Source organism: Mauremys mutica, chromosome 11 (assembly GCF_020497125.1).
Source record: "Mauremys mutica isolate MM-2020 ecotype Southern chromosome 11, ASM2049712v1, whole genome shotgun sequence".
Lineage (NCBI taxonomy): Eukaryota > Metazoa > Chordata > Testudines > Geoemydidae > Mauremys > Mauremys mutica.
This window is the reverse complement of record NC_059082.1, coordinates 44570704-44582864: the sequence shown is the minus strand read 5'-3', so window position 1 is coordinate 44582864 and position 12161 is coordinate 44570704. Positions and strand designations below refer to the sequence as shown.

The following is a 12161-nucleotide window of genomic DNA, read 5'->3' as shown; positions in this document are numbered from 1 at the left end:
ACAAGATGCATCGTAAGTATGTCATAATCATATAATTATATCATTATATAGTGAATATAGGGCAGTCGCAGGGAGGTTGGCGCTTCAGAGTCGAGTCTGTTATCGATGATAATACTGCAGAGCCGAAGCTAGTGTTGGAAGCAGAGTCCCCAGTAATTGCATAATATTCTGTGAAGGTATGTACAGACACCCAGGTGGCTGATCTACAGATTTCTGAGATAGCGACATTCTTGAGGAAGGTGACAGAGGAAGGCAAACTGACTTCATGGAGTATGTGTGAATTCCAGATGGAGGTACTATCTTGAGATGGTCGGTACTGAAGGTGTACATACTGACACCGTCTTCCTGGAAGCGGCATGGTCTCCTTTTCTGTACCTGATAGGCAGTACTGCTGCTTCGATGCCTGTGTCCTTGGGGTCCTTAGGCATATCAGCAGTATCTTTCGCGCTGGATCCACATGGTCTATGGGTACCATGCTTAGATGCCTTCAGTGCCATCGGTACAGAGGAGACCGAACAAGCCAAGGATCTCCTCTAGCTGGTTCAGGGCTCACTATGAGGGCTCGAAGCTCTCTTTTTGGAGGTCTTACATGGAGAGTCTGAGGATTTCTTTCTCGGTTCACTGGCCTTGGAGGTGGAAGGCTGCGGAGAAGACTCATATCACCTGGGAGACTCTGGACCCAAGTCAGACACTGGCTGATGAGCTCCCTCCATGAGGAGCAGATTGGTTTCAGTTCCCATTTTTTCAGGATCTGGTTTTTGGCTGCTGACAGACAGTACGCTTCTGTGGGATTGGCCCTACCCGAAGCAACGGACACAACAGGAATGCCCAACCATTACCAGAATGGACTCCTTGCAGGAGAGGCACCTCTTAAACCTGGGCGAACCAGGCATACCTGTTACTGAGGGCAATCCCCAGTTAAGGGGGAAAAAGGGAAGAGAAAAAACTAAGGCTTTGGCTACACTTACACTTCAAAGCGCTGCCTTGGCAGCGCTTTAAAGCGCTAAGTGTAGTCAAAGCGCCAGCGCTGGGAGAAAGCTCTGTCCGTACTCCACCTCCCTGTGTCCCAGCGCTGTCCGTACTCCACCTCCCTGTGGGGAATAACGGACAGCGCTGGGAGCCGCGCTCCCAGCGCTGGGGCTTTGACCACACTGGCGCTTTGCAGCGCCGCAATTTGCAGCGCTGGAGAGGGTGTGTTTTCACACCCTGCTGCAGCGCTGCAAATTTGTAAGTGTAGCCAAGCCCTAAAAGAAACTCTGATACTAAGGGCTTGGCTACACTTGAGAGTTGCAGCGCTGGGAGTTACAGCGCTGGTCATCCAGCTGTGTAGGAACAGCGCTGGTGTGTGGCCACACTCACAGCTACCAGCGCTGGTGTGTGGCCACATTTGCAGCATTTGCAGCGCTGTTGGGAGTGATGCATTATAGGCAGCTATCCCAGCGTTCAAGTGGCAGCAACGTGCTTTTCAAAAGAGGGGGATGGGGTGGGGCATAGTGTGACAGGGAGTGGGGTAGAGAGAGAGAGTGGATTTTTGGAGCCAACACTGTCTGTTAGCTTCCTGTCTTGCAAAATCAGAAAATGTTCCCGATCCCTTACCCTTAACTCTTAACTGCAAACAGCCTGCATCCAACGGACTCCCTTTCTCCCCTCTGCCCACGCTGTTTCTGTCAAGCAAACACTCACTCCCTGCCTGCCTCATTCACAGGGGTTATCTCATTTGATTGTTCACAGTGTTGGTGTCATTAAGCATAACCCTAGGTAACTCAGGAGAGTGGAAAACCACAGTGTTAATAAAGCCTTTCTGTACCAGGCCTGAATGAATCAGGGTTGATGCTAAGCTTGTCCAGAGTGCCTCCATGTTAAACTCTAGTCGAACTCACAGGTCAGAATTGAGAATGGAATGTGTAAAAGCTTCTTATCAGTGCAACACTGGCACCAGGAGATAGTAAAAAGGGGCCTACTTATATCTGCTTATAGGAAGAGGAGGGGAGGGGGAGGCAAAGTAATAAATCCAGAAGTAAACCAACCTAACAGCCTTGAAAAGTTACTAACAAGATGAATTGTTTGCTGTCAAGAATGATTTAACCGGTTTAGTGTAATCGCCAGCTATACAATGTGTCTACTATATGGGAGGGAACTAAAGGGTAGAAGGGGGGGTAGGTAGTGGGGGTAATAGAGATGCCTAGCTGAAGTCATGTATAAGAAGAGACCCACAGCTTATGTCTGTGTGCAGGATTTGAGATTGCTATGTCTCCCTTGCACCTTATTTGGGCTCAAATAAACTTTTTCTGCATTCTCCACCTTGGTGTGTTTATTGGGAGCGAAGCACACCGGGCAACGAACCACTGTTGCTGCCTCAAGCATTCTGTGCTGGCAACAACAGTCAGGTACAGATTGATCACAGCAAACAGGAGGTGTTTGATAAGCAGCTCCCGGAGCACCGGAGCTCCGAGTTCACAACAAAACAAAGAGAGGCTGCATAACAAAACAAAGAGAGTAATTTAGTTAAAAGCATTCTGGGATATCTGCTAATACCCTGGAGGCCAATAACAGCGCTGGTGTGTGTCCACAGTTGATGAGCAGCGCTGGATCACCAGCGCTGCACTCGCTACACCCCAAGCAGACCAGGTGTTCAGCCAGCGCTGCAGCCAGGGAGTTGCAGCGCTGGATGTGCCTTGCAGGTGTGGACGGTTACTAATTGCAGCGCTGGAAAGCCTCCACCAGCGCTGCAACTCTCAAGTGTAGCCAAGCCCTTAGAAAAACATTAAAACTATCTAAGAACGAATTTCTAAAGAGTAAAGTATCTGTGAACGCACTGCTAATCACTCAGTTTCTAGCCGGGGTAGCTTAGAAGGAACTAAGGGCGGTTCGTCTGCACAGTGCTAATTAGCCTCAAGGCAGAGCATGAGGAGGTGGGAGCGGATGTGCAGGTCAAACGGACACTGCTACCAAAGATCTCTGTTCAGAAGCGCAGGGATGCACATACACCTACAGTGGAGCACCCATAGGGACACTACTTGAAGAAGAACAAGGCTATTTCTAAGGCAAGAAAATGTCTTTCCTGTTCAATGAACAATTGAACAATGTTTGTTGTTATTCTTCGAGTCTACTAGCATTCTGCAGACAATAAGGTGTTTTCCCCTGCAAATTGTAGAATACTGCTTCTCTGTTTATAAATCAAACATACCTATCTAAAAACAAAATGCAATCACTGACTGTTAAGCAGTTTTGTGACGGGTCCACATGAATCTTTCATAAGGAACAAAGCAACAGGTATGCTAGACATTGCTTCCTTCACTTACAGCCATACTAGCCAGTTCTGCACCTCCCCCACATGATCCTGGAAATATGGTATGCTGGAGCCGGTCAAAGAATCCATGGAGTATTCTTATGCCCCAACTATTCTGCACCTGAATGGGAGAGGTGCAATCCATGCTCCATAACACAGCACTCAGTTCTGAGTTTCAGACTTACAGATCCTAGGAAACTGATATGCTTTCTACTGAAAAACCTGTTTAGACATCTAGGACAATCTGGAGCACAATTAACTGTATCAAATAAGCACATGTATTAAAAATTTGTATCCATGGTCATGTATGATGACTCCAAAAGTATCTAGGCTCGAAACCATCTACTTGCAAAGAAATACCAGTAACAAAACCATAGGTCCATCAGCTTGAGGAAAGAAGTTCCTTCATCTTCATCTTAAGCATACAAATAACTCACTGTACCTTTGAACTTCCTGTTGAATTTCACCAAAATCAATACAAAAAATGACATTGCAGATATTAAGTCCATACATGACATCCAGATTTTAATAGCAGAAACAACAATGCAACTTACTTTTAACTTTGAACCAAACAACAGACAATCTGCTCTTCTTACTATCTTCAACCATTTGTGGGCATCAATTAATGAAAAACCTTCCTGAAATTAAGCAAAAAAAAAATAGTGACTTGTACAGAAAACCTGTAAAGCAGAAGGACCCAGTTATGCAAGCTAATAAACTGACCCTGGTCTGTAAATGAGAAAATATTTACAACATGAATTTAAGGCAGAAGAAATTCTTTCAGAAATAAAGAATGTAAATACAAATCTTACAATATTTTTCATTCAAAATATATAATAAACAATATTTATCATACACAAACATAACACATATTTACATGTACAATATAAAATGTACAGGGTTTCATTTGTTTTTACCTCAGTATGAATTAAGTTTAAAAATATATCTACAGCAGTACCAGAACATTAAACTAAAATTTTATTTTTAAATATATTTCATAATTCATACATAATGAAAGGCAATTTGACTTGTACTATTATAATGCCTTCCACAAAGAGCTTTGAACTCTACTCACAAATCCCATGCAGTAGCCCTAGAGGGCAGCAGAGGGCATGCAAGTCTTGAGACTGTGATTCCAGTGGGCTTGTGTAAAGCTGAGAAAGATACTTAGGAGATATATATATATATATATATATAAAAATATATATATATATATATATATATTCTTAAGATATACTTAAAGAAAACAAAAACATTCTATCAAATTATTAAAGCTTATGCTCCAATTATGTTGACTGTGAATCTCCTCACATAAGCAGTACATTAAGCTACAAAGTTTAGCGTGTGGTACTAATTTAGGAAACTGATAAGCTGACTGTACAAATATAGCATCCACACTGGCTTTGCATGTCAAAGCTATTTCACAGAGTGTTGTATACTCAGCACTAGACTTCCACCATGGAACTCTAGTACACTGCTGTCCAGGTTAAAAAAAAGTTTAAACATCACCTGAAATACTCTAGCAGGGGAGAAATGGTCAATCTATTATCTCCAAGCTATTGCCTAATCACAGACTTCCCTTTCCCATTAGCTTCTTGGGATATAGCAATGAAAAAGTTGAAGTTATGTACTTATTTAAGTTATATAGATTTAATCTTTTAAAAGCTGTGTTGGCAAAAGAATTAATGTGAAATATCTATGTATTGTAAATAAAATTAGATTGCTCAATAAATACATCAGCAGGATCTCAATTGAACAGTTTTTATTCATTCATCACAAACAGCTTAGAGGAGCATGAAGGACCCCAGAAGGATTTCTGAGGCAGACAAAGATAAGAAAAAATCTCAAAGGGGATAAATGGCAATGACAAAGCTCAGAAGAATATTTAGAGAGGCAGAAGGAAGATGAAACGAAGGCAAAGATTGAGGAAGAGAGTTAAAAACAGCACAAAGGGAGTTAGCTAAGCATGATGTGAGCTGTACAAGATCTGAAACCGTACCAAGTGTAGGCCTGTTGACTCAAGCCAAGTGTTTCTATTTGAGTTTATTACATAGATATTTACTGAAATAGCATAAATCCCCTAGAACCTCAGTGAGGACCATATCTTAATAGAGAGATGGTCCATGAGACAATCTCCTCCCCCATTCTTGAATATATAGCATGCTTGTGGCAACTACTACAGTTGCTTACATGCAAAAGTAATATCAGGAAAGGATTTAATGTATTTTAGCTACCTTTCAATGAAGATCAGCAACCAGAAACAAGGAAGAGCGCCAACACCATTTTACCAGCCAGCTTTCCTCAGACTACCGGCAATTCACAGACCACAGTTTGAGAACAGCTGCTCGGGAGTCAAACATAAGTCAAAAAGAAACAACTACAAAAAATAAGGAAGTAGAAACAATCTAGCAAACAACAACAAATCATAATATCAGATGCAGAAGCAATTCCTGAACCAAACTGGCTGGTATGAGTCACCAAGAAGCCAAATAACAGAAATGTAAGACCACAAAATGAGTTTTCTCATGACCAACATACAATTTTATTACTGTTTCGTCCCCTCAAGAATAGGATTTTGAACCCTGCTAGCTGGAAAAGGCAGCTGTGATGGGGTCGCAGATAGAATCATCCTTGATTGCTAATTTTCAGCAATAGCTGCATACAACATATAAAAGGGAAGAAAGACCAACAAAAAGGGGGATGTAGAGAAACTGAGGGTAGAGATAAAGAAATAAAGGGAGGGGAAAGGGAAACCCAGAAATCCAGTGGAGGGTGAGAGACTCCTCTGCCCCAAAGAAAAACAAGTGCTTTCAATATCAGCTAAGAGGGAGGTAGCTGAGTTACCTTTTTTCACTATATATGAATAGGTTTGATTTTATAAACCTAATGACATGAATATCTCAGAAGACATGCCTAGTAAAGCAACACCTGCCTGGTCTTATGGATCAGAACTGGTCAGTACTTCAATGAGAGACACCTCACCCCTTACTCCCACTCCTGCATATTAAGTTGTACTGGGGAGTCAGTAGATGGCACTCTTTTCTCCAAGTGAGCTCTGCTGGGTCTAGCAGCCCCTAGTGGCGGCCAACAACTCTGCAATGCCAATTCTGTGGGGGGAAAAAGGAAATTCTGCGCAGCACATTAATTCTGCACAAATTCTGCACTGCACGGTGGCACAGAATTCTCCCAGGAGTAGCAGGACAGCTGCTCCTAGTGGAAGTCTCCACCGCTGACCTAGCCCAGAGTCAGGATTTTATCCTGTATTTGGAAGAACTTGAGAAAAGATGGTAAAGAAAATACCTCCTTTAAAGTTTACTTCCCAAAGTTTTATAACTTACAAATTCCTCTCTATTTAATTTTTAATTTTTAAAATTAAACCATGAATCCACACTCCTTGAAGGAACTACACTGCCATTGGCCTGTCAGAACAACTGAAAGCTACCTATTATACTGTGGCTTCAGAGGATTTAACACTAAACCTAACCTGAACAGCATATAAGTAACTAGACTTCTCTGAACTATTCTACAGTGATTTTTATTTCTGTAAAATTGATACATAAACCATTAATGCACAACAAGCCAATAACATCCCTGAGTTTTGAAATGAGATTTTGAAGCTATGCTAACAGGACTGGACTTAAATCCTCTCATAAATGCTCATATATGATGGACAGAACATAAACTCCAAGATGTATGACCATGTGATTGATATCTCAAAAGAAAAGAACTTGGATTATGAGTCAATCCTGTCAAAAGCTTTGTAGCAACTCTGGAATATGTATTTCAGACAGTATTAAGATTTTATACTTTAAAAGTATTTTGGCCTATTGAGTGAATAATATCTACTTACAAGGTTTTTGACCACAGTCCTATCCAGCTGAAGAGACTGTTAAGGTCTAGCAGGTCAATCTGAATAAGTCACTACATACTATGATTCAGCCTCTCTTTTTGGGGGGGCTGGGGGTTGGGTTTTTTTGAACATTGTGGGGGGAGATGGCAGGCAGCAAAGACGGGGTTTCAATGGCTGTGATGCCCAAGCAGTGATGGAGAAAGGAAAAATGATGGCATAAGGCATATTGCCTCTGTGGGTGCTGCAAAGAAGACTCCTTTAGCAGAGGCACTTGCCACACGTTAAGAGTGCTGCCTGCACACATCCACAGCATTGTCCTCCCTAGTGTGCAAAATGGATGGAGCTCTGGCCATGCTCACAACCAATCCAAACACTTGCTTTGAGATGTGCAACATGGCAAGCAGCTCTACAGGCCTTCCTTGTTTTTAGGGTGCACAAGCATCCGTTTGATTACTGTCTCCCATAAGGTTGCAGTGGGGGTAATCTTCCCAGTAAACATAAAAGGGCTGTGATAATCTGGTCCTTAGTAAAAGAGCAATTTACACTGCCTATATGTATGTACATACGTGTGCGTTTGCATATATATATATATATATTTGCAGTACAGTAGCAATTATTTTTAGAACTTAAGAATTAAACACAAAGCTCACTGCAAGCAATATTCTAACTCAATGCTGCACATCTTTTTAGACATTTTTAAAGTTTTAAAATGCACAAAAAATTATGTTAAAAGAATATTAAGGTTACAATGTCAAGCATTCAAAAATTAGTCTAAATTAAGGGTGACTCTATAACAGCACTAGGTGAAAGCACACAATGGAACTTTTAATGTGTGGCAGCAAGATCCACAAGGCCACTTAGTGTGCAGCAGGTAGAGCACTATATGGAGAACCTGTAGATGTGAGATTTGAAAACTTATACTTGCAAGTTAATGTTTCTATAGTGATTTTGCTGGCAGAGATTCAGTCAGTGATAACAATTATAGTATAACAACTTTTTTTTTAAATTATATATTTTTCAAGCCTAAACAGTGCACGAGTACTTTAGATATTATTTGTGAATTTGAGTAAGTTTCCATTACTGTGCAAGAGAGGGCTGAAAAGGCATAATACTTTACAAAAGAACATATTTAAAGGTTGTCACAGGGTATTTGGAGTCTTTATGTGAAGTGGGTCCAGCTCCCGATGATGAGGTAGACGCACCCAGGCTGGGCCTACTGACAGGCATAGAATCATAGAATCTCAGGGTTGGAAGGGACCTCAGGAGGTCATCTAGTCCAACCCCCTGCTCAAAGCAGGACCAAACCCAACTAAATCATCCCAGCCAGGGCTTTGTCAAGCCTGACCTTAAAAACCTCTAAGGAAGGAGATTCCACCACCTCCCTAGGTAACCCATTCCAGTTCTTCACCACCCTACTAGTGAAAAAGTTTTTCCTAATGTCCAACCTAAACCTCCCCCTCTGCAACTTGAGACCATTACTCCTTGTTCTGTCATTTTCTACCACTTAAGCCTGGTCTACACTACGCGTTTAAACCAGTTTTAGGAGCGTAAAACCGATTTAACGCCACACCCGTCCACACTAAGAGGCCCTTTATATCGGTATAAAGGGCTCTTTAAACCGGTTTCTGTACTCCTCCCTAACGAGAGGAGTAGCGCTAATACCGGTATTACCATATCGGATTGGGGTTAGTGTGGCCGCAGATCGACGGTATTGGCCTCCGGGCGGTATCCCACAGTGCACCACTGACCGCTCTGGACAGCAATCTGAACTCGGATGCAGTGGCCAGGTAGACAGGAAAAGCCCCGCGAACTTTTGAATATTTCCTGTTTGCCCAGCGTGGAGCTCCGATCAGCACGGGTGGTGATGCAGTTAAAAATCAAAATAAAGAAAGAGCTCCCGCATGGACGATGCGGACGTGATCGCTGTAAGGGCAGGCAAATCTGTTCTATCAGCGTTCAAAATCATTTTTTAAATATCTCCAGACAGATGCCATAGCAGGGACTCAGCGCACTGCTGCGTGACAAGCGTAACGAAAAGCCAAAGAATCAAATGGACGCTCATGGACTGGAGGACTCAAGCTATCCCACAGTTCCTGCAGTCTCTGAAAAGCATTTGCATTCTTGGCTGAGCTCCAAATGCTTCTAGGGTCAAAAACAGTGTCCGCGGTGGGTCAGGGCATAGCTAGGCAATTTACGCACACCCCCACCCACCCCCAGAAGTGAAAGGGAAAACAATCCTCTCTTGACTCTTTTACATGTCACCCTATCTTTACTGAATGCTGCAGATAGAAGCGATGGTGCAGCACTCAACACCAACATCCTTGCTCCCCCCACGCTATGGATGGCTGATGGTACAAAACGACTGGTATCCGTCCTCATCATCAGGCTATTGGCACATGGGGCAGTGCAAAAGGACTGGTAACCATGCTGACTAGCATCAGTAAGGTCAATCAAGGGCGCCTGGCCCTAATTTTTCCTGGTAGATGGTACAGTATGGCTGATAACCATCGTCATCATAGCAACAGGGGGCTGAGCTCCATCAGCCCCCACCCTTCATGTGTAAAGAAAAGATTCAATTGCCCCTGGACTAGCAGAGGGATGCTGGGCTCCTCTCCTACACACTCCTTACTGTCCTGTCTGGACTATCATAGCAGCTGGAGGCTGCCTTCCACTCATATCTCACTAACAAGTCACTGTGTCTTATTCCTGCATTCTTTATTACTTCGTCACACAAGTGGGGGGACAATGCTACGGTAGCCCAGGAAGGCTGAGGGAAGAACGGAATCAACAGGTGGGGTTGTTGCAGGAGCACCCCCTGTGAATAGCATACAGCTCATAATTTCTGCAGGATCTGACACAGAGCAGCTGTGCTCTCTGCTTCTATGATACAGTGGTTCTCTAGTACACTTGCCCATATTCTAGGCAGGACTGATTCTATTTTTAGATACCAAAAAGGAGGGATTGACTCAGGGAGTCATTCCCAATTTTGGCTTTTGCGCCCCTGGCTAAGAGCAGCCAGGGGCACTTATGACAGCAACAGATGGAGCAGTGCAAAAGGACTGGTAGCCACGATTTATGGTATGGTAGATGGTACAATATGGCTGGTAACCATCTCTGCTATCATGCAAAAGCAAAAGCATGCTGCTGTGTAGCGCTGCTGAATCGCCTCTGTGAGCGGCATCTAGTACACATACGGTGACAGTCACAAAAGGCTAAACAGGCTCCATGATTGCCATGCTATGGCATCTGCCAGGGCAATCCAGGGAAAAAAGGCACGAAATGCTTGTCTGCCGTTGCTTTCCCAGCGGAAGGAGTGACTGACGACATTTACCCAGAACCACCCGCGACAATGATTTTGCCGCATCAGGCACTGGGATCTCAACCCGGAAATTCCAAGGGGCGGGGGAGGCTGCGGGAACTATGGGATAGCTACGGAATAGCTACCCACAGTGCAATGCTCCAGAAATCGATGCTAGCCTCGGACCGTGGACGCACACCACCGATTTAATGTGTTTTGTGTGGCCGCGCACACTCGATTTTATACAATCTGTTTTGTTAAACCGGTTTATGTAAATTCGGAATAATCCCGTAGTGTAGACGTACCCTGAGAACAGTCTAGATCCATCCTCTTTGGAACTCCCTTTCAGGTAGTTGAAAGCAGCTATCAAATCCCCCCTCATTCTTCTCTTCTGCAGACTAAACAATCCCAGTTCCCTCAGCCTCTCCTCATAAGTCATGTGCTCCAGACCCCTAATCATTTTTGTTGCCCTCCGCTAGACTCTCTCCAATTTATCCACATCCTTCTTGTGATGTGGGGCCCAAAACTGGACACAGTACTCCAAATGAGGCCTCACCAGTGCTGAGTAGAGGGGAATGATCACATCCCTCGATCTGCTGGAAATGCCCCTACTTATACAACCCAAAATGCCATTAGCCTTCTTGGCAACAAGGGCACACTGTTGACTCATATTCAGCTTTTCGTCCACCGTAACCCCTAGGTCCTTTTCTGCAGAACTGCTGCCCAGCCATTCGGTCCCTAGTCTGTAGCAGTGCATGGGATTCTTCCGTCCTAAGTGCAGGACTCTGAACTTGTCCTTGTTGAACCTCATATTTCTTTTGGCCCAATCCTCTAATTTGTCTAGGTCCCTCTGTATCCTAGCCCTACCCTCCACCGTATCAACCACTCCTTCCAGTTTAGTGTCATCTGCAAACTTGCTAAGGGTGCAGTCCATACCATCCTCCAGATCGTTAATGAAGATATTGAACAAAACCAGCCCCAGCACCGACCCTTGGGGCACTCCACTGGATACCGGCTGCCAACTAGACATGGAACCATTGATCACTACCCGTTGAGCCCGACCATCTAGCCAGTTTTCTATCCACCTTACCGTCCATTCATCCAGCCCATACTTCTTTAACTTGCTGGCAAGAATACTGTGGGAGACTGTATCAAAAGCTTTGCTAAAGTCCAGAAATAGCACATCCACTGCTTTCCCCTCATCCACAGAACCGGTTATCTCATCATAGAAGGCAATTAGGTTAGTCAGGCATGACTTGCCCTTGGTGAATCCATGCTGACTGTTCCTGATCACTTTCCCCTCCTTTAAGTGGTTCAGAATTGATTCCTTGAGGACCTGTTCCATGATTTTTCCAGGGACTGAGGTGAGACTGACTGGCCTGTAGTTCCCTGGATCTTCCTTCTTCCCTTTTTTAAAGATGGGCACTACATTAGCTTTTTTCCAGTCATCCGGGACCTCCCCCGATCGCCATGATTTTTCAAAAATAATGGCCAATGGCTCTGCAGTCTCATCGGCCAACTCCTTTAGCACCCTCGGATGCAGCGCATCCGGCCCCATGGACATGTGCTCGTCCAGCTTTTCTAAATAGTCCCGAACTACTTCTTTCTCCACAGAGAGCTAGTCACCTCCTCCCCATACCGCGCTGCAGAGTGCAGCTGTCTGGGAGCTGACCTTGTCTGTGAAGACAGAGGCAAAAAAACCATTGAGTACACTAGCTTTCTCC

At 44.0% G+C, this 12161-nt stretch overlaps 1 protein-coding gene across 6 annotated transcripts in view; it reads right to left on the bottom strand.

Annotated features, from left to right (window-relative positions):
* Positions 1 to 12161, bottom strand: part of REC114 (REC114 meiotic recombination protein) — a 133227-nt gene that overhangs the window by 91994 nt on the left and 29072 nt on the right. For all 6 annotated transcript variants that reach the window (XM_044979786.1, XM_044979787.1, XM_044979785.1 and 3 more), the window contains exon 3: positions 3844 to 3927. In XM_044979786.1, coding sequence (XP_044835721.1) covers positions 3844 to 3927 — 84 coding nt within the window. The remainder of the gene's footprint in view (positions 1 to 3843; positions 3928 to 12161) is intronic.